The 25,752-nt window shown below is 52.3% G+C and overlaps 1 protein-coding gene across 1 annotated transcript; it reads left to right on the top strand.

The window, feature by feature from the left end:
- Window positions 1-2,301: 2,301 nt before the first annotated feature.
- Window positions 2,302-25,667, top strand: LOC122166931 (carboxyl-terminal PDZ ligand of neuronal nitric oxide synthase protein-like; the record flags this gene model as incomplete). Its single annotated transcript, XM_042831071.1, has 10 exons — window positions 2,302-2,406; window positions 4,616-4,687; window positions 21,790-21,882; window positions 22,539-22,597; window positions 23,195-23,303; window positions 23,407-23,548; window positions 23,838-23,998; window positions 24,712-24,879; window positions 25,257-25,422; window positions 25,513-25,667. Coding segments are annotated over exons 1-10 (1,230 nt in total), but the record flags the coding sequence as incomplete, so codon positions are not given.
- Between the last annotated feature and the right edge of the window lie 85 nt (window positions 25,668-25,752).

Raw genomic sequence — 25,752 nt, forward strand, 5'->3', positions numbered from 1 at the left:
TAAGCTGAGCAGCCTTTGAGCTCAATCCTCAGACACAGATCCAAACCATTAACCTTGGAAGAGCTAAGCCCTATGAAAAGTTCATGGAAGTTAATGAACACGGAATATTAAACACCTCCATTCAGTTGTGATATCTGGCACTGCAAGCTTTATTAAATCACAACTGCTTTATTTTTCCCAGGATTCCTGTGAGATGTTTCTGTCCCCTGCCTGAAGGATTTCATAACATGCAGGATACTGAAATTAAAGGACCATTCTTCTAATCTCATCCTATCTATCAGATAAAAGACTTGAGTACCCCAAGCGAGGACCGCACGCTCCCACGGCATGGGAATGCTCCTGTGGCAACTGGAGGGCAGTGAGGAGCAGCTTCCAGCAGCTCAGCACCCGACGGGTTCATGCATGCCTCAGTTAAAATGCAGTATTGCAGAATCCATGCAGACACTCGCTGTCTTTAGGCTTCTTTCCCTTACTGGTTGTGCTGCACCGGCATTGGCATCAAAGGAAAGACAAGCACAGGCTGCCAGGGCGGCATCTCCCTCTTTTAGGGCTTAGGAGAACCAAAGGATAGAATCTTGTTACAGCAGTCCAAAGCCTTTTGCACGCAAAATCTAGGTTCTTCATTCAGGTCAAGAGGTATTTTTTAATCTAAGTTTGGACAAGGTGAGTGCTGTGCAAGGTGTTAAGCAGATGCTTAGCGACAGCACACAGACCACAGCACGAATCAGAACTGCACTGACGCATCTGCAGGTGAGATGTGTATCCAGACCCCTTTGGAGCTGTGCTGAAGCACCAGCACTTGGATATTTAAGCGGAATGGTAATGTAACATTATAGCCTGTCTGGAAACAGAAAAGCTCAGTGGTGAGGCTGGCCACAGAACTCATGAGCACCATGCCCACGGTGCCAGAGAGAGCCGTTAATACCACCAGCTACTTGAGCATGTCAGCTCACGGTCAGTTAACCAATATTAATTCCTTGGGCTTTTTTCTCACTCCCTTAATTATCAGTTTCTGGATTTTGGCTCTTGTCCAACACCCTTCTGACTTGGGAGTCTTCAGAGATGCCAAGAAATTAAGTACTGTTACACCCATGAGTTGGGGGCAGGGAGCAGCACACCCCCCTTACCACGGCCAAAATTTTCTTTCTGCTATGAAAGCCACACAGAAGTGGCACCCAACAATGCCCACACATCCAGCTGGGTAATTATTGGTATAACAAGAAGTCAGTTGGAGCAAATGTTACACCCCAGCCCCTTGGGTTCTGCACAGTGTGTCTCTCACCATTCCTGATGTCAGTGAGTGTGGCCCAGGAGCTCCCATCACAGCCGTGCAGATGTCTGTGCCTGTCCGTCCCTGTCTGCCTGTCTGCCAGCAGAGTGATGCTCGGTATGTCAGGCACTGCAGGGCACAGCAGAGGGGCTCTGCTCTGCCAGAGATGGGGCTGGAAAGGACACACCTCGTGCACAGCAAAGGCCAAAAATTCTGATGGGACACTGGGTCAGTCGGTGGACATTAGCTGAGCAGCGGGCTTTGGAAAGGGAGCACGTGCTAATTACTGACAAAGCTAAGTCACGTTAAAATGGAGTAGATACCATTGCTTTAGCCTATCATTCGTGCACAGAAGTTGCAGGGAGATCTTAGACCATTCCGAACCGTCCTTTTAGAATTTCTAACAAGAGAAACGGAGCGGGTGCTGCTGAAACGATGCAGCGCGACATGAACAGTCAAAACCCAGCAAACCCCGCATCACGACGAGACTCCATCCCCAACGCCTCTCGCAGCGCAGGGCTGCAGCTCTCAGCCGAGGCGCCAGCACCGCAGCAAGGCTCGGCGTCCCGCACAGCCCCGCGCTCACAGCCCTGCGCGCCCCGCGGCGCACGGCCCGGCCAGGGCAGCACCGGCGGGCAGAGCCGCGCCAACACAGCGCGTCTCCGCGGGGCGCCGCTGAGTGCCGGGCGCGTCCCGAAGCCCCGCAGCTCCCGCACGGCACGGAGCGCCCCGCAGCCCTCCGGCCGCGGCTCCCGGCGGGGCTCTGCCCGGGGCGGGGCGGGCCGGGGCCGAGGCTGGCGGCCGCCCCCCGCATCACATGAGGGAACTTCGGGCCAATGGCGCGGCGGCGAGGGCCGGGGCCCCGCTCGGCTCCCGCGGACGCTCATTCAAAACGCGGCCGGGCTCGGGCTGCGCCAGCCCCGCGCCCCGGCCGCTGGGGGGCTCCGGCCGGGCGGGGGCTGCGGGGCCGGGCGATGCCCGGGAAGATGTCCCGCACCGCCGCGGCCTGAAGGCGCCCGCCCGCCGCCGCGATGCCGGTGAAGAACCGGTACAACCTGGTGGACGATGGCTGCGACTCGCGCGTCCCGCTGCACAACGAGGAGGCCTTCCAGCACGGCATCCACTTCCAGGCCAAGGTGAGCCGCGGCCCGGCCCCGCTCCCCGCCTTCCCTGGCCCGGGGCGGCGGCGCGGCATCCCGGCGGCGGCCCCGATTGGGCGCCGTGCGGTGCGGGCGCCCCGTCCGCCGGAGCCGCGACCCCGAAGCCCGCGCGCGTGCCCCGCTCCGCTGCTCACGGGAACGCGGCGATCGCCCCGCGGCCGCCACTGCCGGGCTCGCCGTACGCCCCGCCGGCGCAGCGCCCGAGCGCAGCCAGCCTGCAGCCGAGCGCCGGGCCTAGGGGTAAGCGCCAGGCAGCCGCGAGAGCTTCACGCCTAAGGTCGCAATCAAACAGGTCATTCCTTTCTTCCTGCTAATCTTTTCTAAGGTGTCTAACGCTTCCTCGCGTGCCTCCTTTGAGAACCGATCGGGGCAGACCCCCGGGCAGGGACCCATCCCGGTTCCGGTGCCATCGGCAGAACCCAGCGGGCATCCGAGCTGTTTGTTCCCTGTGTGAAAAGCGTGGCCGGGAGGTCTGCACTTACACGCACGGTGTGGGGGTTCAGAAATAGGGACGCTGTCAGAAAGTTCATGCCGATCATTCAAGGTGTTTTGGCGTTGCACCACCACCGAGTGAGCAACTTCAGCAGGGCTGGCACTGTGCAGGCAGCGCACGCCCGAGCCCTGGCACAAAGAGCTGCATTTGCTGGAGCAGCTCTGGGGTTTGCTGCCCCTCTGTGCAGGTGGCCAACACTGACAAGGAATGGAATCCATGTCTGCTGAGCTGAAAGAAGGGAAATATATTCAAATAAAAGCTTTGAAATATGGATTTTGTGTATTTTAGTTTTCCTGATAAAAGAGCTGTAAGGCTTAAACAGGATATAGGATGGATCTGGACAGGTGATCACATACTTTAAAAGCCCCTCTACCTTAGCAGAGAAAGACAATTAATCTTCGGCTTCTTTTAATTTAAATTAACACTTGCTGTGCCACACACCACACTGAGAAGAAAAATCCTTGTTTTGCTTCCTAGAGCGTGAGCGGGCTGCGCCTTTAACTGAGCGAAACGGGCGCCTCCAGACTGACAGCTTCAGGCACCGGAGCTATTCTGAGTGTGCAGGGCTGGGATGGGCGCACATCGCCTTAGCAACTGCCCGCTCAGTGCTGCTCTGCCAGGGCTGCTCACCGGGCAGCTCTGAGCGCAACACGGCTGGTGGGCAGAAGGTGCGGGGTGTGCGGCCGTGCAGAGCTGCTGCTTGTGGACCGAGCGGGTGCAGCACAGTGGGCTCTGGCTGCTCTCCCTCTCCGCTGCCCTCCAGCTCTGGCTGCTGCGGTTTGGATCTCCTGTGGTTTACCAAAGGACACGGCTGAAGCGGCTGCTCTTAAAAACGCTATTTTGCAAAAGCATCAGAAGAAACGGATGACCTTTCAGATTGCCTGCGGTGTTTGTTTCAAGGCAGATAACAGAGCAATAAATACTGAGCCAGGAGAACTCATCTCTGAAAATCTCATCTCTGCTATGCAAAAGTTTTCAGGTGAAAACCCATTGCAAGCCACAAACGTTACAGCAGAGAAATGAAAATAGAACTGTCAGTAACAGTGGTGGTCTCCCAAGAGCAGCCCCATAGCAATGTGGGCTCTGTTCATGTGTACGTTACTGCACTGAATGTTTGCAGGGCTCTTCCTCTCCAGGAGGAAGAAGGGCAGCAGCAGGATGCTGCCTGCATGCAGGACTCCCCTAGCAATCCATGTGGCAGCACAGCACATTGGCACAGCACAAGGGAGCAGGCAGCTGGCAGCAGAAAGGTGCTGGAGACACATGGCCACCTCCTGTCTCACCTTTCAGCCCCAGAGCAAGGGGTGCTGCTGCCTGCATTGTGTGTCCTGACAGCTCATGTGTGTGTGCAGCTCAGAGCTTCTCAAAAACGGATTGGGGAGGAGTGACAAAGGATGCATGGTCCCATTTTCAGACCCACAGAACTGTGGCTTGATCAGCAGCAGATATTGCCCTGCAGAGCACAAGCAGAGGCACACCCAGAACCTGAGTGGGGTAAGCCCCAGATTCAGGAGCCCTGTGACACTCCTGACTTTGGTAACATTATCCACAACAGGTATTCCTACCAAGTCCGGTGCCAAAAGACTCTCACTGAGCAGGGACTCGTCAAACAACAGATGCTGTTTGTTTTGAAGAAGCTTACACCATTAACTCGTGCATTACTTTACAGACATCTCACCTTCTGTCTTTCAGTACATTGGTAGCTTGGACGTTCCCAGGCCCAGCAGCCGCGTGGAGATTGTGGCAGCCATGAGACGGATTCGGGTAAGTCCAAAAGCACTGACCCTCACCTAGAATAAAGGTTACACTCACTGGAGTGATATGGTTGCAGTGCGCTGCTCTGCATTTCCCTCCACCTCCCCCTTCCTCTGTGCAGCTCAGATCTCAGCAGTCAGCACTGTAGTGCCTCCCTAGGGACTCCTAAGGCATATCAGGACAGACCTGCCCCCGGTGCTTTGCAGATGGATCGCTGGTGGCAAAGCCCAGACACAGACACCAGCCTCTGCCGAGCACCTGTGGGGTTGCTCCTCGAACCTCAGACTTATTTTGCCCAGTCTTTGTACAAAAATGGACTTGTACACAATCTGCTCCACAAAAGCACTCCAATTCACTGCCAGTTCTAGATACTTTTTGTTATTATATACTGAAGCATCAGTGGCCTGGCAGATGTTATGGATGTAAATCCCATTAGGCAAGACAGCGGATTCTGCTGCTTACAGAATAATTTGTTGCTTTTTCCCCATTCTCCAATGCAGTTTTGCAGTTCCTGTTTCTCATCAAGTCTGCTTTCTTCCTCCTCTACTCCTTTATTCTTCAGAGCAGCCCGTGAGCGGTCACCAGATTCAGCAGCGATTGGTAGTGTGGCTACATCTGCTGCACACACAACCACTTCACATGGCGTGCCCCAAAAGGCCGTGCTGCTGTTTGCCTGGCTGGAGTTTTACATACGTCTTAAATCAGAGGTTGTTCATGTGTCTCACATCAGCTGAGGCAGGTCTGCAAATCTTCCATTTAAAGCTTTGAAGGGATTATCCCATTCCCTGCCCTTCCCCCCACAGTGTTTAACCATCTAATTTTCATTTAGAAAGCGCTTTTTAAATGTAGCCTGCAAGTGGCTGGGGAACTGATGCATTCATCTTTAGCCAGGCTCAGAAATGCCTTTCCCCTGCCTGTGCCTGCTCAGACCGTCAGCACAGCTCTCACTCAGAGCAGCGTGGCAGTAATCTGAGCTGCCTGGTTATTTACAGAGCAGGTGAGCAACAACAGGAAGCAAAGGTGTGGACTACTGGAGCAGTGCAGATACTGATGTAAATAGCACTAAGTTTTCATCCGAAAAGTGGCTTCTTAGTATCTTTAACCCTTGCAAGAAAAACCAGACATTGTTATAATACCAGTTTCCAAACAACGTTACACTCTCTTTTCACACCTGCTGTTGCCTGGATGGCACAGGGTGCAGCTCAGCGCCTTGGCAATGCGGTAGCACACTCGGGTGCTATACAAGCATGTACAAGGCACGTGACAAACCACTCTGCATTCATGTGTGCCCTCAATTAATCTCATCACAAAATATTTTTAAAGCAGGCATCTTGTATTCTATACTGGATTTTTAATCTTGGAAGCCCTTTCCAAGAAGGGAGGGCTTCCCTTTTCATGTGCACATTGTACAGCAGGATCTCATTCAGACACTTCCTGGCTGCTGAGCGGAAGATGCTCCTCTATTGAAGATACTTAATTGGCACTGATCCTTAATTAGAGCATAAAGAATGAACTGGGAGGTCTTTGAAGGGAATTCTAGTGCACAGAGTACACAACTTAGGAGCGGAGGGAAGATGGGGGTTATTTATGTAGCATCATTTGCATGCAGAGGCCTGGTCTTTACTGGAGTTTTTTCCCATGGACTCTTCAGCAGCACCAGTTGTAACTGGGAGGAAACACTGGAAGAAGCTATTGGTGGAAACTAGTGTTTTGCTACCATCCTATTGTAGGCGGCAGTGCCTGTTTGCACTGCAAGAGCTAGAAGGGTGCCACAGCTCTGCCAAGCATTGGCAAGGGCATGTTCTGCTGAAGCTTTCATCCTTTGTGCGCTCCAGTGTTCAATTGGAATTCTCTATTGGAACAGAAGAGAAAAGAGGCACAGTACAGGCCCTAGCACAACATTTCCTCTGCTGCCCTATGTGCCCTGTGACATGGGAGCAGGCAGAGCTGGCAGCCAGCTGGGCACAGGGCGGCCCAGGCTCCAAAAGGGAGCAGGGAGGAGGATGAGGAGTCCCAGCCCTGCGTTTTTCCCAGCCTTTGACAGAGCTGGTTGCTCTAGTTGCTCAATAGTAAACTAATACAGGCTCTGCAGCTGCCTTCCTCTCCTGCCTCTCACGCTGGTCTGCAGTCTGTGATTAAAGGTTTTTGCCTCAGGGAAAAAACAAGAGGGACTTAGCACTGACTGAGCTGTGCTGTGAGTGAGATGAGACAGAGGGTGAAAAAAGTAGCAGCTGTACTTGAGAAGTGCACTCCTTGGCTGCTCCTTACTGTCCTGGGTTTTGTGCTGGGCTCTTTTGCCAGCTGCACATGAATTATGCCAGGGAGCCAAGGTGGGATTCTCTTGCAGACCTCGGGACTGGTCTTATCACATTCTGTGCTCCCACTGGAGGAAATGCAAATGCAAGAGGTGGAGCAGAGAAGTTGCTGGTCATAGCTCCCCATTATGTAGAGCAAGACAACTTCACATTTGCAATTCCTCCCGTGGATTATTAGTTGCATACTGCTGCCATGTTATTTTATGATCCTTTGAGTTCAAATTAATCTCTACCTCCTCTTGCCCTGACAGGGGAGGTGATGAAATTAGCTTGCCACTTGAATGAGCGCACTGTGCTCTGACAGGCAGATCAGGTTCCAGGTGGTGGCTGTGAGAGCCCAGCTCCCTGCACAGCACAGCCAGGTGCTCATGGCTCGTGGGCAGCATCCTGAGCAGCATCCACACCTGCTGCTGCTGGCCCATGCCACACAGGGCCGGTGCCTGGCAGCACCCGCTGGGGCTCCTGTATTCAAAGCCAGGATGCCAGCACCGGCTTCCTGCTGCAGCGGATTCATCTGCAGATCTTTGAGCTTTCTCAGCACTCTAAGGAACTTATCTACAACACAAGACTTTTCTTCCTGCAGAACTCAAATGGCAGCTAATGGAAAGAACATGAAGTTCTTGATGGTCCAGATAGCTCCATGATTCAGCAGGGTCACCTTCTCCCTGGATGCTCTGCTCCTGGCTGCCTATTAGATGGGAACTAAATGAGCGAGTTCCTCCCTTAGCCAGGTGAAGGCTCTCACTGAAGTTTGGAGATTTGGAGCACTGGCAACATTGGAACAACAGTGCCAGGAAAGCTTCACTAACAATGCTTCTGGGCATGGCCTCAGGGTAGGGATGAGCTCTGTAGAACACACACAAAATCTTGCTCTGCGAGACTGTGGAAAGAATGGCTTTATGTGGAAGGCTAACACTGCAACATCTCCTGCATGCTTTCCCCAGCTCCCAGCACTAACACTGCCTGAAGAAGGCCAGCTGGAATCTGCCTGCAGCAGCACCAGTGAAGTGCTGCTATCTGAACGGTCCAAAGAGCCTTCAGGAGAGGTGTCCACAGACACCAGGCTACCAGCAGTGCCCCAGTCACTCCACTTAATTACCTCCAAAGCAGAGAGTCAGCTTCTCTGGAATTTGCACTTAGGATTTTACAAAGCCTAGAAATTTCAGGGCTGTCTGGAAGGCCTGTCTGAGACCTGAGCAGGAATTAACACTATAAAAACAGCCAGACGTCGAGCTGCTTATTCATTTTAATCATTTCATAAGGGAACGGGCTACTGGTGCTGGGCCCATCCAAGCACTAGGATGAACAAACAGGAGGCAGGAATCTCATTTCTTCTGTTAACTGCCATATTTCTTAGGCTTAATGTAATTGAGAAGCCTACCCCAGTGTCTAGTATGCCAATGGAAACATTTATAAATCTTAGCACAGGACACATCTGAAAGGCCTGAGTTCTTGGCACAAGAACCAGGTTCTCACTCCAGTCTCACCCTCATCCTAATTCTTCTTACTGCTCTCGTGCTCTTAAATATAGACTCAGCATTTTGCCATGACAGTATTCTAGTGAGAAAGTTCAGTCCAACCCACACAGTAAATCATATCAACTGGCCAAATATCAGCCAGGAGCTGAAGCATGACATGACATCAGTTTATATCCAGATGAGTGGAAGTTAAGAGTCCTTCAGACTCTGGTAAAGCAAAGGAGCAGAGATCTGCCTCTGCTGCACTGCTGCAGCTCCCAGTCTGAGGGCTGGGTGGACGTCATTGGGCAGCTCACAATGAGAGCCATGCCGGGCTGTGAACTGCAGTGGTTTGGGAGCAAATAGAGGTGTCATTTGTCTGCTCTTGCTACAGAAAAGGAGGAACCAAGCAGACAGGTGGTGGAGGGCAGGGTGACTACTTCAGCCATCTCAGCTTAATTCATCCCTGAGTGGTGGGACTCCAGAGGTAGAGATGTCTGACTGACCTGACAGTGGTATTCTTTTAGAGCACAATTCCTTCAGTTTCCCTAGGAAAACTCACTTCTTATTGCAGAAGAGAAGTTAGCCAGGATTGCTGCTGCACAGATTTCTCTGCCTGTGTTAGAAGCTGAACTTACAGCGGTCAGCTCAGCTTTCTTGGTTAATCCCTGCAGCCTCTCCCATTATAATTAAATGGTTGGCTCTGCTGCAGCTGAAGCACAGGCTCACATGTAAGAGTCCTCCCATGCAGTGGTGGAATGCTTGCCCTGCTATAGACCTATGTAGCTGCTTGCCAGGATCTGTTGGTTTTGGATGGGAGTCATTCTCTGCTGCAGTTCCTGGAGGGCTTTTCTTTTCAGCCTCTTTGGAAGAGCATCCAAGTGCTCAGCTAATGACAGCCCTGGGCCCTGAAAGAAAACGATGCCAATGTCTTAAATTATTTCAGCAGTCTTCAAACTGGCCATTAATTCTCAGAATGCCATACACCCTCCTTTCATTTACAATATGAGTATGCAGGAAAAATGGGTGATAGTTCTTACACACTCAAGAGTGTGAAACACAAGCATCTCATGGTTTGCTCCAAACAGGCAGCACAGCCTAAGCCAGCTAAGGACACAGCTAATGCTGTGGCTCAGGGAAGTGCTCCATGCTTAGGTTGGTAGCCAAGTCCCATGCAGTAGGTGCTTTAGGAGAACTGTCAGGAGAGCAGGGCCACCTCAGTTCACACAAACCTTTACGTAAATACTGTCATCACACAGTGATATTCACTGATGAACTGTCCTGTAGAAGGTGGTGCCATGCTGTGACCACGGGTCCAATCAACACATCGACAAACGTAAAGGCAGGCATCAGGCCTTACAGAAAGGTGGGAGGAGTACTTCAGGTAGGCCTCCCCTAAGCCCATGCACTTCTCTTCCTCCTTCTCCCCATTGAAAAAAAAAAAAAAAAAAAGGACAGCATATTCTATACCAAAGTATGCTCTAAGAGATCTTTTTCTAGCACACCCTTCCCTTCTCTGGAGAACCTTGCAAGGACTGCATCCAAAGCAGATGAATCCTATAGCCTTCAGAGGAGGAGAGCAGAGGTTTTAGGTGTCCTCGCCCAGTGACACTTACAAACCTGCTCTCATTACTTTTGCACAAAGCCTGGCGTGAGCTTTGGCAGTTCTCCATAGCAGAGGCAGGACGTGATCAGGCTATAGCCAGACCTCACCAGAGGCTGCACGTCTACACCAAAAGCTTAGCTGGAGAAACACCAGAGACTTCATTTAGAAAGAGATTTACAGGAGACCACAGGCAGCTTTTGTCCTCTGCCTACTCTCTATACCTTCAGGAACCTCTGTCTCTCTATTCAACAGCCCACACAGCTTTGTCTGTACCACTACCTGATACCTGCTCTATTTAGATGGCATAGAAAGCAGATGATGTAGTGCACAGCATAAGGTTCCCGTACACCCAGTACAGGGCTATGCCCATTACCTACCTCAGCTCCAGGTCTCCTCCAGGTACTCCCGGGATTCCTTCCCAGAAGTCATCAGAGGCAGTTTAAGGTTTCTATCACACAAGATTAAGCTAATTGGTTTTATCTTTCTAGGCCCTGGCAAAGTAGAGCAAGTGTTTTCAGGGTGGTAATTAAGCATTAATTGCAGCTGAGTTTAACCCTAATGCTTCATTAGTTTGTTTTCTTCTATTTTGTGCAGCATGAGCAGAGCCTGGAGCATAGAGTGGGCTCTGAGGGAGGCCCGGGGAACACAGGGGCTCTTATGGCTGCCCAGCCCCACCAGCAGGGCAGCAGAGGCCCAGCAGCTTCATGAGGGTCTGGGGAGCTTTGCTCAGCCTCTCTGTGTAGCCTCCAGCCTGTGGTCACCTTGACAGGCTCAAGCACATCTCATATATATGCCGCTTTACTAGCTGTATGGAGCATTTAATTTTCATAAGCTGAAGCACTGGCTTTAAAAATGTAGCAGCTGCTTTCCTGGAGGAATTCAGTCTGCCGCATCGTGGCCTAACCTGAGCTTATTCTGATTTCTGCTGCTTGCACTGCCATAGCACAAAGGGAAGAAGCTCCTGCTGAGCTCTTTTTGCCATGGCAGCACACGCTGTTCCTAAGCAGCACTGCATGGCTGTGGTGGGGAGCTGGCTGTGCTCCACTTGTTGTGAGAGGAGAGGAACAAACTCCTTTTGGAGAGAGCCTGGCCCCTGCTTGTCTGCAACCCACCCCATCTCTGGCCTTCTTGCCACAGGACAGCAGTTAGTTGTTTTCTGCCATCGCTGAGCTGTTGAACAGGGTTAGATGTGACTGTGCTGATGGAATGGAGGACATCTCAGAGCTCCTTCTCTGGCCTCACATCATGACCTGGTTTTCCAGCAGGGACCGGTGATTGTCGCTGCTTCAGCTCCCATCTCTGCTCAGAGAGCACACCGATAGGATTGATAACAGATGGGTGGGGGGATCAGTCAGTGAAACGTGCCATCTCCAGGCAAGTCACCTCTGAGTGCCTTGTTGAGAGTGCTGAAACCTGGGGCTCCTCCATGAGGGGTGGGACGAGCGAGGCACATTCCTGTTGTTTTGCATACGAGTCATAACGGGTTGGTGCTTAGTTCAAGGCTAACGAAATCAGCTGCTGGAGAAAAGCTAAATTAAAATGTTAGCACCAAACAGAACAAGACTGTCTGATGCTAGATCTTGGCATTGAGGCAGGTATCTTAAGTGTAAAATAAAGTGGCTCTATTATCGTTATTTCACAAAAGCTTTTGAATTCGCTAGCTCAAATATCAGCATATGAGATCTCTGCAAAGCTTTTATCTGGTTTGAAATAAAGTTGCTTTTTCAGCAGCTGTATTACTGCTTCTAGAGTGTTACAGAGATGAAATGTAATGGCTTTCAAATTACATGCTGCTGTAGTGCAATCAGCCTTGGCTCAAAGCTGCTTCGTTATTGGTGTCTGAAAAATTGTAATTGAGATGGCAACCAGAGAGTAGCAAGCAGATTGGATTAGCTTGTTAATGAGGAGGAGCCCTAGTCTGAGTGACAGCTGCGTGGACAAGGGCACACAGACTGGGGCTGAGTACAGCATGGAGTGCCTCCATAGTGCTGGGAGGGCAGGGAGGCTCTGCTCATGCATTTAGGGGTGTACACTGTCAGCCTTTCTGGTTCTAAGGTTGAGTGTCTGTGTGGGAGAATGGCTGTACCTAATGCCACAAGGATGGGTGCATTCATAGATGCTCCTTTGTACACACTGTTCTGATTCTTGCCTAGCATAAAAGCCCCCTGTACTGCATGGATCACTGTCCTGGGGCACCATACAAAGCAAAACTAAGCCTAGCAGAATAAGATTTGCTAACAAGAGCTTGATTGGTTATGTGTTTGTTTCCTTCATTCTGCTTTAGCTCTATACTAAATGCATCCTGAAGGCAAACAGAATCTGTGCTGTTGAGCACAGTACTGGTAACAAGCTACTTCATGTTTTCACCAAATAACTGAATGATAAATCTACAGAATAAAAATCTCAAATGAATCCCTGGGTGGCGGGATACTTTGATGAGGGAGCAGGAAGACATTCTCTAAATGGTGTTTCCATGGCCAGATGGGTTATATGGACTAACTGGCAATTGCTAGACTATTTTCAGGACACCTGAATCACTTCCCCCTTCCTCCAGCCTTCCGTCACTGCTAATTCCTTTAAGGGCTTTCACACAGCCATTCCTGAGGGATCAGAGAGACTCCATAAACACACCTGCCCTCTCCCCTGCAGCGAGCAGGAAACATGGCATCGGGGCATTTGCTTTGAGTAGGGCAGCTCTGTCCTGTACCTGCTGCAGGACACAAAGCACTGAGGTTCAGAGACCCCAGGGCAGCGTGGGCTGCTTTGGTTCTGCTGCAGCTTCCTGCAGTTAATGATTATGAGTCCTAAACCTCCAGACCTGAAACATTGGATTCTATCCACGTTTTTGCCTGAGGCAATGCTGATCTCCTGTTCTCTTGCTTCCCTGTGTTCAAGCCCAGGGCAGGTGAAGCTGGAGCAGGGAATGCTGCCAGGTCCAGCCTTTCCCACGTGCTGCCCTGAGCTCTGCCCACTTTGCCCAGTGCAGCAGAAGCTATCTGAACTAGTGCTGTGCTTCTCATCATGATTCACTAACCCCATTAGCTCCCCTGAGGCTAAAAGAGTCCTTGAGCAGCTTAATATTCTTGAGTTTTGGAAATGACACAATTAGCATTGAGTTTTTCCTCTCATCTAGTAAGAGTCTTGTTTCCAAATGGAAGAATATAATTTTGTGGACATATTAAGAAATCAGAGATCTTCTCTTCCACAGAGAAGGTTCACTACAGTCTGTTGGCAATTTTAAATCCTTCTCAAGTCAACTGGAATGGCGTGCTCCAGAATATCCCTAACAACCCACATCTGGGCAGCAGCCCTGCCTGCTGGCTTTTCTAAGGAGGCAGGCTGCTCAGCTGGGAGCACTGCTCGCTGCCTTTGCAAACAGACCCTACAGGCATGGCCTCTGTGGCCCTGCAGCAGCTGGCAGCCTCCAAGCTCAATGGGCTGTTCTGGGTGGAGCTGCTGCACTGCTGGTGCTCACAGATGCAGACTTGTGCAGTGCTTGGAGGCTCTGGGCTTTCTGTGAGAAGTGTTTCCTCGAGTGGAACTGTTGGAGATTGATAGTATTAACAGCCACACAGGAAAGGCTCCTTGTGTGGGAATAAAGCAGATTATTTCAGTCCCTGACTCTCAGACCAGGACATGGCAAGGCTGTTCATGAAAGTAGCTGGCACTGAGAAATGGAACAGTTCATCTGCACCCAGGGCTTGAGCTAGCAAAGGGCTTTCTGCAGTGAAAGAGAACGAAGCCTGATTGCACCTAGCAAATGAGGCATGAAACCTGGTCTGCACCAAGCAGCACATTAAGCAGCTCAGCATCCCTCACATTCTCATTCTGGTCTAGTTTGTAATCAAGTGTTTTTTCTGAATGCAAATGGAGGTCATGTCCTCATTCTAGCTTGAATTCTCCTTGCTCAAAGCTAGAGATGCCAAGTCCAGCTTCCTACATCTGCTGCAGATACACAAAGAAAATGCTAAATCCTCCACTAGTGTGCTAGCAGAAACCATGAGACACAGGGCAGGATGACAGCACCTAAAATGTGCATAGTGCATAGCACGTTAGAAGCCAGGAGATGGTCCCTCCCTGCACTATTTGCCAAAAGAGGGTGGTGGCCAAGCAGATGTAGCTTCTCCAGATTTTCTCAACAGTAAACTAGGTTCCTCCTCCTCCCTTGGATAAGAATATGCCAGACAGACACAAGCAGCGTGTCATCTCTGCCCAGCATGCAGAAGTCACAGAGGCTGAAAGGATGGATACCTGGCCCTCCTGGGAACAAGGGGCTGACTTACTGATCACTTGGAGCACACAGGCCTTCTGTTCTCTGCCTGCCGTATGTGACACCTGCCTTGCACTGAGCCTCAGGAGCACGGATGCTTCCTCTCCATTGTGGCACATTGTAGCACACTAACAACATTGTAGCACATTGTAGCTCACATTGTAGCACAGTGCAGCTCTCAGCCCAACCCCTCCAGCTGCCTTCGCCTGGGCAGAATTCAGTCTCTAACTTTCCTCTTGTCCTGTGCACCAGATTAGAGGGCAACCAGGATATGAAACACTGCATGTAAGAGAACAGGAGACCTTCTTTGCCAGGGTCTCAACATTGTTGTTTATAGGGAAATACAGAATTACTTGAAGGTGTCCCAGTGTATAATTGCAATTTCACTTCTAAGGGTTATTTCAGGTGAACATGACCTGCTTCTGATGAAATTAGCACTTTTTGCCTGTAGTAGCTCAGCAGCTTTGGGATAAGAGCCACGTTCACGTACACTCAGTGCTTGGTACATGAGAGTCCTTGGGGGTAGAGTCCTAAGACACTACTTCATTACTGAAACCAATTAATCACTCAAGACAGGGAAGAGCTGATGCTCCAATCAGCTGCTGAAGGACAGCATGGCACAGTAACAGAAACATTTGCGCATTGCAGGCACCAGGGCCTCACACCAGGGTACAGGTGGATTGCAGGGCTGTTGTGGTGTTCACCCATGCAAATCACTGCCAGCAGATGAGTCTGACTGCCACACAGCACTCCCTCCAGCTGCCAGCCCCTTTGCAGATGGGTAGCACTGCAGACAGAAAAGGTAATTTGTTTTCTCCCGTAAATGAATTGAGGTAGGGAGGGACACAGCCTCTCTATGAACTGGAGCTGGCAAGACAAGGGCAGAATAGCTGTGTGTGGGAAAGCTCCCTATTAAACCTGGGGACAGCGGGAGGCTCCTGGAAGTGACAGTCACACAATGGTGCTTTTGTCAGAGAGGCACCAAAGGCCAGATGATGTCACCTTGCACTGGGCTGTGTGGCTGCTTGTGTGCCTCAGGATGGGGCTCAGCACATCGCATCTCTGACAGGGAGGAAGCAATGAAAAGGCTGCTTTTATCCTGCCATTCTTCTAAGAAGCAGGCAAAGAAGCTTTGTTCCAGAACAGCTTGGCTGTTTTCAGAGGTGGAAAATCCCAGTGAGAGCCATTGCCTGTACCCCACCAGCTCCCACCCTCTGCAACAGCTCTGCTCTCAGTCCTGGGTGCACTGACCCACATCCATTGGACTTTCTTAGAGGAACAGCTGAGCTCTGGCCACACTCTTTGCTTTTGCTATACGTGGAAAGATCACGCTATCATCAAAGGCCCTCTGGAACTCCAACAGTTGGAGATATCTTAGGGATACAATTTGTTCCTGAGAAAGCCAAGGCAGCATGGATAAAGATGGCAGCATGGGACAGGGTCCTTGCTGCTCTGACAATTGCTGGGTGGGCTGTGGGGTCTGCAGCCTCACAGATGACCACAGGTTTGCACATGCTGTGCAGTGGGGATGTATAATGCTTACCATGAGCGGGTGCTGGAAACTCCCAATTTCAGCTCTCTGCTCTGCCTTGACTTGCCAGGTGAACTCCTGATGAATCATCCTGCCTCAGTTTCCCATGCTAGGACTCCAGTTAACATCTGCCCATCCTAGGGAGAAGCTATGGCTCAGAATTTATGTCTGGAAAAAGACGTGATGAAAGGAAAGCTCTGTTCAAGGGAAAGCCTTCAGATTAGTCAGCTCCCAGTGCTGCTGGTTTTGAATATTTATGAAAGCAGAAAATTGTCAGACACATTTTGCTAAGCCATACGGCTCCTTTCCTGAAAACAAGTATTTCCAAACAGTGCTTGTTTACCTCATTTTCTCAGTGGACCCTCACTCCACCAGGGTGAGGGACAGAGTCCTGGGATGATGGTGTCTGCAAGGGGATGCAGAGGCTGTACAAGCTGCCCGAGCTGAAGCAATGACACGGCACTTCCTTTTAATACAACTGGAGCCTGAAAGCTGTTGTCAGGAGAGAGCATCCAGAAAGCCTGGTCCCACAGATTGCTTCTCTGCAGCTTCCAAAACTTTGGCAGGAGGGCAGCATGTGGTACAGCACCCTAGAGGCGGTTTATTGCTAGACCCCAAGCACTCTTGTGTTTTCACTCTTATGAACCACCTCAGGGATTGTCTCTTAAGCCAAAATAGGAGTTAGCACAAGGCAGCCAGGCCGGGTATGCCCAGCATTCCTGGTGGTGCTTCTTCCAGAAACCTCAGTCCCCTAAGAAGTATCATAAAAAGAGATAGAAAATGCCTAAATCCCTGCAGAGAGCAGAAACAAAGCCGAAGCCAGAATTCAGAGCAGTCAGGCCAAGTTCATACATCCATTCCCAAATACAGGCAACTTTCAAGAGGGTACTTTAGGAGCTGCATTTATGAGCTAAGCCAGGAACCAGCTGCACACAGCTACAGCGTTCTGCTGCTGGCCTAGAGCTTTGGATGCACCTGGTTGCAGAGAGCTGCAGCATAAAGCCACCCATACAGCACTGACAGTGCCAAACTGGAAACTCCACAAATGCAAATACTTTGCTAGCTTAAGCAGGGTTTTTGCAATTTCATCCCTCACCCCTTTCCAATCTGCAGCATAGTTCAGCCTGCTGAAGCCACACTGGGAAGTCAGGATCAGCAGGTCCACAGCCAGGCCTGGCCACAGCTCACCTGGAGACCAACATACCCACACTGGAGCTCCAGAGAGAGCTGAGGGCCCTGAGCTGAGCTGAAGTGGAGCCTACATACCCTGTGTATGGGTGTGAATAGAGGCTGCAGGTGGGGCTGGTCAGGACCATTAAGGCCTGTTGTTGCCCTCAGGATCCTGGTACTGGTGTGTGGTGTCCAGGTGAAACAGGAAGCCTAACGGTCAATGAGGTGACCTGTGGTCAGAGCAGAAAGTTGCAGAGCAGCTGTTAGCTTTCTTCTTCAGATGAATGTAAACCTGTGCCTGTGGACATTTGTATCACTGTGAAGTTGTCAAAGTAAGAGCTGGAGGTGTAGCACAGCTCACCAAGAGAGCCCCAGCAATGAGGGGTGTGGGGAGGGGCTGAGGAGGGCTGGCCTCCAGCTAGATCCAAGTGCTGGGGCCCTTTGTCCTGGAGTCCATCCCCTGCCCTCCAAAAACCTGCCTGTATCTCTGCTCCCAGCTCCCATCTTGGCCACTGCCTGCCTGCTGGGCTAAGCCAGGGCCAGGAAACACTTTCACATACCTTGGATGAGGTCTGTTGAGGAAACACAGAGTCATAGACTGGCTTTTCCCATAAATCCTTTCATCATAGATATTTGACAAGTTGTCTCCAGCTCCTGCACCTAAGCAGAACTGCCACGCCGGGCGCAGTGGCTCCAGGCAGCACATAGCAGCTGCACAGATCAGTCACCCAGGGCTGGCCCAAGCCACAGGGCTCTCCTTACCGACGCAGATCAAAGCTGAGGCCAGGCACAAGTCTGCAGCCCCGGCCGCGGTCAGGGATGTCAGCACCGCTACTGCGCTCTGGCAGCGCCCGGCCCCAGGTCACAGCGGGGACGGCCTGCAGTGCCTGCAGAGCGCGGGCTGGGGGAAAAGAGCTCATTTAAATGAGAAGAAAAGGACTTTGGGTACTTTGCCAGCATTCTCCTTGCCTATTGTACTCCCTGCTTGGTTTCTGCTTTCCCCTGGGCAGTTTTATGTTTCCAAGGACCATAAATTCTTATTTTTCCAGTGGGCAGGAGGTGCGCTCTGGGCCGCGCCGCTTCCTGCCGGGCTTTGTGTGCGTGTTGCCCAGCTACTGTGCGCAGCCCCAGACTATGCCCAGCCCCATTCAGACCGGCCACGGCCCCGTGGCCCCACGGAGGATTCCAGTGGTGCTGGCTTTCCAGGAGGAGCAAAGAGAAGGGCAGGAGACAGCGGCTTCCAGACAGAGCCTGCGGGGCTCAGGGTGACCTGTGTGTGTGTCCTGGCAGAGGTGTGCAGCAGGGCATGTAGTGCCTCTCTGGTGGGACTTAAGGCTGAGCTACAGCCAGTGGCACAAAGGGTATGGGAACTGACAGGGCTCATTTGTCAGATCCAAAGCACCAGTAATCTGCGCTTGCTGAGAGGAAAGCGCATGGGGTGGTGGTGGCGTCATTCCCAAGCAGCAGCCCTCCAAGCATCAATAATTCAAACAGAAGTTGAGATAACACCCTGTACCCACGCCATTCGGGCCAGTTTGATTTGGTGGTAATAACATTCCTGAACCTGAAATACTTGGATTTGCCGTGGGATGAATTCCTAGCATGGCACTCAGTCAGCATCAGGCTGCAATGGGACGGGGAGAGGCCTCTTGGCACGGTGGGGTCAGGGTCCTGGTCCAACCAAGATCCTGCTGCAGTGGTAGGGATCCCACAGAGCCTCCTGCAGGGGAGCAGAGCTGAGCAGAGGTTCCTCTGCCCATAGTGCCAGGGCTGCACTGGGAGCGGGGCTGAACAGCAGCCTGGGCTGGCTGAGGAAAGTACAGCTGCAGGAAGAAACAGGCCATTACCAGACCTGTGACATCGTCCTTTGAGTGCACAAAGTACTTCCAGCAGGGGTTCTCCTGCTTCAGAAGCACAGCGAGCCTCTGCCCCAGGTTCCAGGAGGGCCCTGGCTCCTGCAGCTCCCTCAGGGCTGCTCCTTCTGCTCCGTGTTCATGAGGAAGTGCACTTCATGGACAAAGTCTACCTCCAGGACCTGCAAACTCTGCTTTGTGACAGTTCTCACTTGCATAACAAAGGCCCTGATACCTTCAGTAATTAATCACATTAAGAATTGCTTCTGTGAAAAACTGTTCACACAAGTTGTTCATAGTGCTGGAAACTGCGCATGATTTCAAATGTGCACTAGCCCATCTCTTTCATCAGCAGATGGAAGCTGGTAACTGCATGTGTAATTTATCTCTGCTTGGGTGGAATTATCAGATGAAATATGCATTGCACAGTGCCATTAACATTTCCAGTCATACAGTCTCTAGCTCTTGGGTGAGTTAATATTACATGCCAGCAGTGTGTGGGACCATATGAAAGGCAGAGACTTGAACACAGGGATTTAAAAGCAAAAATAGAAAGTATTCCAGGTCAGATGCATCAGAAATAGAATTAATGAAGTTGCTAAATTAAATGAGATCCAGTGCCCTTTTTTGACCTGCATTTTTTTATAAAATGTCCCCTCTTGTCTCCATAGCTAATAAAACTGCCAGGTTTGCCCGCTGATTCTCCACTTACAGCGGCAGCTTCAGATTTCTTAACATCTAGAGAAGCTTTTCTCATAGGATTACACAAGCAGCAGGAGAATAACTACTGAAACTCAGAAGGCAGCAGAGATGAACACTGCTGCGTTTGCAAATTTGGAAAAAAAAGTTCAAAGCAATTCAAAGGTAGGAAATACATGCAGGGAACCGACCTTGCTCTGTGGCAGCAGTGTAAGGAGGGCTGGGAGCTGCATGCTCACCTGGGACAGCTCGGCTGGGAGACACTGTGCTATCCTGGCATCGCTTTTCTTCACCAGCCTTTTTGTCCAGTAAGTCACTTTTATTGGAATACTGACTCCTGTTTGAAAGGCAGCCATTAGATGACGGAAGCTGCATCCCATCTGCTTGCTCCATGCAGAGGTGGTGAGGGCTTGGCAGCCAGCGGTGCCCTCCAGGGCTGCCCTGCAGTCGGGCTGTGCTGTGGTACCTCCTGGAGGTTCCTCTGTGCTCCTGGCAGCCCGGCCATGCACTGCTGCTCCCGGCTGTTGGCTTTCTGTCCAGCATAGAAAGAAAAAATATCTCTGCAAAACCCAGACTTGGACTTCGCTTAAAGACTCTGAGTAAAGAGCCTTGTTTGAATGTAATTGCACCCCTGTTGCTACAAGGGGAAAATACGCTGTATTACTCTCTCTTTCTTGGAAAGCTCGGCTAGTATTTTCCCAGCCATTTGTGTACAAAGAAAGATAAATAGCTCTTTAGTGGGCAGAACAATCTCTCTGGGTTTTATTGACATTTGTGCCAGCAGCTGAGGAGCAGCGGCCTGGCAGAGCTGAGCGTGGGCTGGTGGAGCTGCGTGGGGTGAGCAGCTGGGGGTGCAGTGAGGGGCTGGAGGAGCTGCTGCAGGACGGATGCGGGCTGCCTGAGCACCGTGCTGCTTGCCTGCTTGCCACCTCCTTGCCCATCACTGTCACTCCTCCCTATAAATAAAATATGTATATGGCAAATTTAGCTCCAGCTGCACGCACAGTGGGGCTGTAGATAGATTTTTAAAGAGCTTGACTCCAAGTAATAATTCATGGGGGGATCAAAAGGCTGTGGTTTAATCAGGGGTCTGTCTAATACCATCAGAAGCCTGATGCATGTGAATAGCCATCCCATTGTCTGCCTGCAAGGCCAGTGTAGCTCACAAAGGGTGCTGGGGAATTGGAGAGCCATGTTCTGCTCTGCAGATCCTGGGTAACGCACCCACAGCACCACACTCTGTCCTTCAGCATTGGGCTCCCAGAGGAGCTGCCTGGGCTCCCCTGCTGTCTCAATCACTGCCTGCGGCTCCTCTGACTCTTATCAAGAGATAAGGTTGTTAATTAGGCGTCTAATTACACAGTGTAGGTGAGCTTCAGTCTGCACGCTGCCTCTCGGACTGGGATCACGTGCTGTAGCTGCACTGTCAGGTCTGTGTGCTGGTGTGGGTGAACTGACGATCTGGCCCAGGAAAGCTGGATTTCAGATAGGGATAGCAAAAAACACAGGGTGTCAAAGTGCTGTTTGGAAGCTGAAAATTGTGCCTGAAGTGGGGCCAGCAGGGATCAGTACAGTAAATACACATCTTTAGAGTAGAGGGGCTCTGCCATTCTTCTTAGTTATCATCAGAAGCAGCATTTAAAAGCCATTAGTTTAATTTTCAACACAAACGGAGGTGAGTTTGGTCTGCAGACACCTGCAGATAAGGAGCTGGGTTTTTCTCCAGAGGTACTGGGCACACCGAGGTTAATGTGATTATGTCCATGACAGACATAATTGCATTACTGCCACCCATCTGGCCCTCCCTCAATTCAGAAGTGATTTTATATTCGCCATGCACTGCAGCACTGAAATACAAGGGCACCAGAGATGCCATAAATCACTGCATGACGTGTGCTGCCAGGGCCACCTCCCGAGCCAGACACTGCTGCGTGTTCTCACCGCACCGTGCAAGGTGCTTCAGTACCAGCATGCCAGGAGATTCCTCCAGGCTCTGAACTAACAGTCCCCAGCCTTTTCCTGCACAGTTACCTGGGATGGGGGTTCTGCTCCAGCACCAGCATCCAAAGCCCCTCACTATTAGGTGCTCTTTAATAGCACCCTGCTATTAAACATAAGAACATTTCCATGTAGAGCACAGACAGTGGCTGCAGTTTCAGCTGCCCTCCCAGTCCCACCTCTCTTCTAACCTGTGCTTATCTTCCCATCAGTATGAATTCAAAGCCAAGAACATTAAGAAGAAGAAGGTGAGCATCATTGTGTCTGTGGATGGCGTGAAGGTGATCCTGCGCAAGAAGCAGAAGGTGAGGCTCCTCCTGCCCAGCCCTGGCATTGGCTTTGGCCTTGTCTGAGTCGCATCACTGCTCAGCACAGTCAGGCTGCTAACCAAAACCAGCTTTTTTTTTAACAAACACCCAGAATTTTCAACTGAAAAAGCCTCAATTTTTCACCCACACACACACATAAAAAATGATAACAAAATCTCACTGAAGAAAGGTGAGGAAATTACACTGTGGGAGGATGATTTCTACCAAAAAATGTAAAGCTTTCAGGAAATGCAGTTTCTTTTCCTCGTTAACTAGCAGGCTTTCTCAGCTGTGCAGCCCCACGCCTGCTCACACTGTGCAGAGCCCACAGCTGCCCCCGCTCCTCAAGCTCTCACTCAGAGCCCTGCCCCACAAAACGAGTTAATCCTCTGCATATTTGATGCTATAAATTAATCTTTAGGACAGCTTTCAGCCCTGGAGGCTATGATCAGATGACCAGATATGATAAATGATCAAAGAAGTCTTTTTCCATCCAAGATACCGACTGAACAGCCACTGCTAATGCAGTCAGGCTATAGCCCTGCCCTTGGCAGGGGACAGATGTGCCTTTTTCCGTTTCTCCTGCCCATGGGAGTGGTGGAGTTTGGGTCTCTGTGATCGGCAGTAATTGTGCTTCTGCTATGTGCTTGCAGCGAAAGGAGTGGACGTGGGATGAGAGCAAGATGGTGGTGATGCACGATCCCGTGTACAGGTATGTGCCAGGGCTTTGCACACCCAGATCTGGATCACTCATCTGGATCAGACGCTTTGAATCAGATGTATCCTGCTTGCTTTCCAAACCCCATGAAAAAAATGATTGAGGTCACAAAATTACTGCTGGTGGGAATCTTCCATACATTTCTGCCAGCGAAGAGACTGACTGAGCTGGCTTTGAAGCTGGCTGTGCATCAAGCAGAGGTCATGCTGAGTGACCTCCAGAGGCACCTTCTACCCAAACTGCTCTCTGATTCAAACGCAGAGGACACACAGGCTTCCTTGGTCTGCCTGTAACGTGTGGCTCGCTGGATGCTGTGAGCCTCTAAAGAAGGGCCTGATGCTAAGGCGTGACTTCTCAAAGGGAATAGCTTGTACAGGATGCAGTAGGACAGCACTGACTTTCCATAGCATGTGCTATGGGATCTCTGGGTATTTTGGAGATGAGAAGTTTCATCCCGAGGCATCCTCTGCCCCTCTGCTTGGTGTCAACAGTAGGCAAACCAGCAGGACTCTGTCCTGGGTCTTAGCAAGCAGAGGAGACCATGAATTCTGTTACTTCTTACACGTTTAACTCCTCCTGTCCCTCCCCCAGAATCTTCTATGTGTCTCACGACTCACAAGACCTGAAAATATTCAGTTACATCGCTAGGGACGGTGCCAACAACTCCTTCAGGTGCAACGTCTTCAAATCCAAGAAGAAGGTGGGGTGTTCCACACTCATGCCCAGGCCCTGGGGGGGCACCGGGAGGTGGTGGGGCCGCCCTGAGACCCCAGCGCAGGGCTGACGGTGCGTGTGCTCTGCAGAGCCAGGCCATGCGTGTGGTGCGCACGGTGGGCCAGGCCTTCGAGGTGTGCCACAAGCTGAGCCTGCAGCACGCCCTGCAGAACGCTGACGGCCAGGCGGACGGTGCCAGCGACAAGTCGGCGGAGGAGCAGCCATCTGAAGGTGACATTCTGAGGGGTCTGGGCAATGGCGGCAGCAGAAGTGCGTCGGGGTGAGGGAGGCTGCAGTGATGTGTCCTCATGGGACAGCTGCAGCGATGGTGAGATCTTCGTGTCCCGTTGGCTTGGGGGCCTGGCTGATCCGGCACCTTCCCAACCTGAGCCCCATGGAGGCTAAAGCAAGCCTTGGCCATTCTCCCCAGGCTGTCATGTCAGCCATGCTCTGAGCTCTGGCTGGCAGCCTTGGTCCTGCAGTGGAGGGGCTTTGCTTCATTTTTCCATTTCATTTTAAGTGCACCAGATAAAGGGCTCCAAGATCACAGATGTGGACGAGGTTGGCCTTGACTCTGATGGCATCTGTGTATCCGAGAGGGGAGCAGGAGAGCTGCCCATTGCCAGGGGTGAGCTGAGCACACTGAAACCTGGACAAGGCTCCAAGGACAAGAACTGCCAGGTAAGGGCCAGGAGGGGGGGTCACCACTACTGTCCCTTTACTCACAGCTATAGGGAGAACTCTCAATTTCCCGGTGCCCTGCTCTGGCTGTCCCCAACCCTGTAGCAGCACCACTTGACCAGAACCCTGCTCCATGCCACACAGGTGGCTGGACAGGTAACAGGTGGAGTGGAAGCAGCATCCCTGCTGAGGGGCATTTTCATGCTGTGCAGGCAGGTGTCTAGTCTAGTCTGCAGCAGTCCTTGGCCATGCTCCAGCAGCAGCCGCAGCTCACTGCTTCCCCCCACCAGCAACATCTCTCGGGGCAGCCCCTGCTGCAAAGGGGCTAAGGGCGTGCTTGGTGCTGGCTGTGGACACGCCGTAATGAATAGCTGCTCTGCAGAGCTGTTTGAGGGAGTGTTTCCTGGCTGCCTTAATGGCATTATTTCATTTTACACAATTGTATTGCTTGCGGGGCCTGTCTGCAAGCAGCTGCAATGAAATGCATTCAGTTGGATTTATTTTCTTGGCTCAGGAGGCAGGGCTTCACTGTGCCTTTCCGTTTAGACGCAGATGCGCTGCTGACCTGGCTTCATACAGTGCCGGGGCTGTGGGGGCAGCTGTGATCCCTGGGTCACTGCATGGGGCCCCATCAAACACCCGGGGAGCCACTGTCTGAACAACCCCAGCATGAGCTGAGCCGTCTTCTCACCACGTCTTTGTCTCTGCGCCAGGACTCCGAGAGCTGCTCCCTGTACCCGGCCGGCTCACAGCAGCTGCTCAGCCCGGGCAGCCCCTGCTCTTCAGCCTCCATCACCCCACTGGCCTCCCAGCACTGCCTCCAGCTGCTCCAGCAGCAGCTCCTCCAGCAGCAGCAGCAGACACAGGTGGCAGTGGCTCAGGTACACATCCCACCTTCCCTTGGGCAGCACCAGCCCTGTTCCTCTCCCTGTAGAGCCTGGGTAAAGGGGTGTTGCACAGCGATGGCCCTACAAACCAGGGATACTCCCGTCGTGGCGTGGGGACCAACTCCCCTCCCGCCCCACCTCACACGCCGCCCCACCCACCGCTGCCCCTCCCGCGGCCCCAATCCCCCGCCTCGGGCGGAGCGCCGCGCGGCCGCCAGGGGGCGCCAAAGCGCCGCGCAGCGCCGCGGGACAGAGGAGAACTGGGGCTGCTCCATGGGAGCCGGGGGAGAACCGGGGGAACAGGGGAAGGCTCCTGGGGCACCGGGGGAGGCTCCGGCGGCGCCGGCCCCGCAGCCCCGTCCCGCCCGCAGGTGCAGCTGCTGAAGGACCAGCTGGCGGCAGAGACGGCGGCGCGCATCGAGGCGCAGGCCCGGGTGCGACAGCTGCTGCTGACCAACCGCGACCTGCTGCAGCACGTCTCGCTGCTGGTGCGGCAGCTGAAGGCGCTGGAGAGCCGGGCGCAGCGGCGGCAGCCGGGTGAGCGAGCGCGGGGAGCGGGCACCGGGCACCGGCAGCCCCGGGGCCGCCCGCGGCTCCTCACCGCCCCTCGTCTCTGTGCGCCCGCAGTTGACCGTTCGCTGCAGAACCTGTCCCTGGCGCAGTCGCTGTCGCTCAACCTCAAGAACCACTACAGCCTGGACTTCGCCCTGCCCTCCACCTCCACCCCCGCCAGCGTCCTGGGCAGTCCCGTGGCTCCCCGCTCGCCATCGGCGCTGGGCGCCGGGGATTCCTACCTCAACCTGGTCGGCCTGGAGGGGGCCGGGCCCTGCTTCGGCAGCAGGGACGGGGCCGAGGGCCCGGCGGGGC

This window comes from Centrocercus urophasianus, unplaced genomic scaffold (genome assembly GCF_019232065.1).
Source record: "Centrocercus urophasianus isolate 14NV4802_14NV808 unplaced genomic scaffold, USGS_Curo_1.0 seq_34, whole genome shotgun sequence".
Taxonomy (NCBI): domain Eukaryota; kingdom Metazoa; phylum Chordata; class Aves; order Galliformes; family Phasianidae; genus Centrocercus; species Centrocercus urophasianus.